Raw genomic sequence first — 4,605 nt, forward strand, 5'->3', positions numbered from 1 at the left:
TGCAAATTTCGAGTATGACACTGATAGTGCCTGATGGGAAACTGACTCTGAAAGCGAAATGGATGTTTTAGTTGATCTGTACTTTCCATTATAATGTACAATAATAAGGTTATTAACAAAATACCGGAATATAGGTTCTTCTATATCCTACGCTTCGGCACATACACTCCGCCATTTTTTCGTTTAGGTTTTTTATTGATCGAGTAGACATGAAATCAAAAACGATCGTCATTGTCATATGTTACCGAGCTAGACGTATAATAACGACGGTTACGTGGAAGTTGTTTTCAGGTATGCAAATCTCAACGATGGCATACCATTTTACTTACATTTTACTATATATTAACATACATTGAATATGCAGTAAATTTAATATATAGGTAATTTAATTCTACCTTCGTAATAGTACATACTAATGTCCGATTTTAGCAAATCACTTTTATTAAGCTTCAATCTCAAACCAACACTTGTGAAAGTGAGACTTATTTTGAACTGAAATGTAATTTCAGTTCCATTGTCCATGGCAAAGTGCATTTATATGTTGTTGATGGAACTACTATCAATAACATTGCTAGCAAATGAATGGTTAATTGAGCGTCCGATTGACAGAGCATACAATGGTATTTGATGTGACAGTACTCGGCATCAGATCGATAATTTGTTATCCCTGTATGTCCAAATGATGATGAATTGTCAAAATAATCAGACAAAAGCTTTATGAAACATGAACACGTAATATGACAAAAGTGACATACTAATTATCGTTCAACGTGAGAAACGCATGAATTGTGTAATACTTTGCTTGACGACAAATACGCTCTGAATTTCATGCACAGCACAGAAAATAGAGACGGATAATAACATAATGTGTGCGTTTTCGCAATAGCATTAAGGTCAAATCAACACTGTAATTTGCCTCTTACATTCAATCTTTAGTATTTACCTTGTTATCGATTTCAGCATTATCTGAAATAGACATATAATGTCATAGAACGGGTTCTATCTCTCCGACGGGAACGTTCTACACGTTCGAAATATCAATCTAATTGGTTACATAACAATAGCCGTCAGAATCATTTAAATAACTGTCTCCAACGAATCAATATATTACGCTTCACTTTAACATTCACAGATGATTTATTTATTCAGCGTGTTGCCATTCAAGACACAATTCAACAAATACACATAATAGAAAAGGTTGTATGAAAAAAGGTAAGATATATAACTGTTTATAATAACTGTTTGCGTTAATAGATTTGTAAATGTAGTTGCTACTAACATAAAAAGGTATTATCAGGTTACTAACACCTGGAACATAGCAAGATACTAGTTAAATCATAGTAGGCATGTTCTCTTATTTTCACATGCCATTGTTTAATTATACATACAGCCAGATCGGGGGGAGGAGGCTTTTCGTAAATGTCTGCCATCGATGTGAGGCATGCATCGATATGGATGACTTTAACGGCTCCTTTACGTAGTGAACTCGGTTATTGAGTATCATTTTAGGTGACACCGGCAACGGCCCGCAAGAAGAATTGTCTTAACGTTTCGTAACCAGTCACTCAATTAGTACATGTTCACTTTGATTTAACGTAGTATTTACCTCGTCAAGTTATATACTTGTTTCATTCTTTATGTTAGTGCAAATTACGGGAATACATATCAATATATCACCGGAAGCAAATAGTGGCAAAGTATACCACTTCACTGAACTATTTGTTATAACGACAATATTACGTCAAAGCAAAGTAAATATATTTCACTAATAACTACATACTCGCGCAATACATTTAAGTTTTCCGTTATAAAGCGGCGAACGGAAAGCATACACATAGTACTTTGATTGCAAAATTGATTTATTACGCAGAGCCACGTATAATGGCTGAGCACTATTACTTGGTGTGAAGCTTTGTCTCCGGTCCTGAAAATGCGACAATTTTGCGCACAGAATGTGTGAGCGGTGATATACAAGAAACGTTGGTGGCGGGTTACAAACAGGTATCGAAATTCTAAATGACAAATTAAATAATTTGCTTATTCCAAGAACTGTGGCATATAACAATGATCTCCAAATTATGTAGTTCGACACTTCTTTCAAATTAGTAAAAATTCATAATTTGATTGGCAAAACAAAAAGTAATCGCTTAGCTTCGCAGAAAGCAATATATAGCTCCAGACATTGGAAAATATTTTCTTGCACTTGAGTTTGCAAAAATATGTGAATTATCATGAAAAAGCTGCTTTCGTGGTAATTTTTGTTGTATAAACCACATCCATGTAGCTTAAAATAAGGTTTCTTAACTAGTACAATTATAAAATTTAAAACAATATCTTTGAATATTTCTGTGTTTATGACACTACTGTAAGCTACTGAATAAGACACGTTATTTAAACGCGACTTAGAATTCCAGATGAAATTCCCCAGGCACCTCTCGTTTTTTTACGCAGCCTATCCTCAGCGGACATGATTCAACAGTCAGCATATCAAAGACCATACACCTTTACGTACGAATGATATTTGGATCAGCTCATGTCAATACGTGCGTAACATACTTTACTATACTCTAATATAAATAATAGGAATATTACGAGCATATAAAAACAGGGTTCGAACCCATGACCGGCAATGCGTCTTCAGTGATAAAATTAACAGACGCAAACCGAATATTTTCCGTCACAGACAATGAGATACATATTGACAAGTTATCCATGGTCAGTATGATCTAATCAATAACGATTGCCTTAAGGGCAAGTTCAGGTCCACCGACAGTGACAAACTAATTTAAACACTATATTGATTTGAAATTGTTGCTGAAATGTTGTCAGAAATCACGATTATGTTACTCGTCCAGTTACACTTTTTGACATTTCAAATAAAAGACGTCTCTCAGTTCAAATATCACATTCTTTGTCGAATATTTATTGGCAATTTACTAATCCGTGTAATTTACTTGAATAGATTAGATCTTATTCTACATCATTCCACTGACGACAACATCAATCAATTTAACACTCCACGCATAAACACGTGACAATGTTACGGAAATATGCAAACTGTTGAAATAAAATTGGCGATCGCGAATTCCAGTAGCTTGCGAACTTAGTTGTTATCAAACGTACAAGCTCATCACAGGCGAATTTGCTAGTGAGTTCAGTTTCAAATTATAGGTGGTTTCAGTTGTGTTCGAATTTCTTGCTGTGGTATAAGTGGTCACAGATGTCATCATATAATCCTGCTGTTTGTCCTTGTCATGACAATTATCGCAACAGCCAAGAGTGGTGATGAACGCCCTTCTGTATTGTTTGTTCAATATACCATAAACAATGGGATTTACTGAGGAATTCACCATCGGCAGCCACCGAACCAGTTCATTCCATGCCTGGGGCATAATGATTACACTGTTAGGATGTGTTGTGTTGTATAAGTACCCGATGATCAGATCTAAATGATACGGCAATAGGCAAACGAATAACACACCCGCCGTCACCGCTAGCATGACCACTATTTGCCGTTGCTGATGAAGTCTCTGTTTCAAATCGTGTGCACTGACTGAATATTTCCGCACACCTCTCTGCAGGTCTCGTGTCGTTAACACATTGAGCACAATAATTATTGTGATTACTAAAACAAATGCAATTATCGGCGTCAAACTGTGTAATATGCCATCAAGTGGTGACCACACTCCGGAGAAACAATTTGAATATGACATCTGAAAAGAAATTGTCTCATTATTCGGCGGCCATATAATACATGTGGTGTACCACTTAATATAAAATTTGAAGATCGGAGCGGAGAAGACAAAACCCATGATCCATGTAAGTACGATAAGTTTGAGGGTGCGAGACTTGGAACTTATTCTATGTGCCTTAAACGGTTTACAAATTGCCATGTATCGTTCGAATGTCACCAACACGATGTTAAACTCGGAAACGAAGAGGCAAATATCCAGTATTATGTTCACGATAAAACATCCAACCGGACCTAGAAAACTTTTATCGTGTACGACATCAGTTGACAGTGGTTCACCGACTTGCACTATATAATATACGCTAAGAAACATACAGTCTACGATGGCTTGGTTCGATAGATACATATTAGTCAATGTACGCATGGCTGACACTTTGAATACTACGTAGAGAAACAGACAGTTGAGTATGATACCAAACGGACATGTAATCGTAGCTGGAATGATACGGGTTAGCAATATATGCTCGGAATCGTAGAGAAGCTCTGGTGTACCCGGTGTTATGTAGATATCCGTGAGATTTTTCTTTCGTGCATCGATGACACACTGGTTATTGTCGATGAGATCATAATAGTCACTGGTTGTATTCATTGTGTTAATCCTACGATGGGCCCAATATTTATACCGCTGATATTATCTGTAAAAGACGAGGAACAGGATTGAGTAAACGCATCACTACACACTTCCCCGTCATAACGAAATATACGTTAACTCTGAGCGGCTATGTTACGCTGATTGTTGTAGTAATATGAGTGGTCCATCTACATATACAGCGCCCCCATACATTATAGGCATCAATAATTACAACAGGGTTGCATTTCAATGTAACACGCAAGGCAGACAGGGCGAAATATAT

The 4,605-nt window shown here is 36.5% G+C and overlaps 1 protein-coding gene across 1 annotated transcript; it reads right to left on the minus strand.

Annotated features, from left to right (window-relative positions):
* Positions 1-1,118: 1,118 nt before the first annotated feature.
* Positions 1,119-4,340, minus strand: LOC144364583 (growth hormone secretagogue receptor type 1-like). Its single transcript, XM_085493001.1, has one exon. The coding sequence runs from the start codon at positions 4,338-4,340 to the stop codon at positions 3,114-3,116; it is 1,227 nt and encodes a 408-aa protein (XP_085349127.1). The 3' UTR covers positions 1,119-3,113.
* Positions 4,341-4,605: the final 265 nt, after the last annotated feature.

This window comes from Saccoglossus kowalevskii, chromosome 18, assembly GCF_978046115.1.
Source record: "Saccoglossus kowalevskii chromosome 18, keSacKowa6.1, whole genome shotgun sequence".
Taxonomy (NCBI): domain Eukaryota; kingdom Metazoa; phylum Hemichordata; class Enteropneusta; family Harrimaniidae; genus Saccoglossus; species Saccoglossus kowalevskii.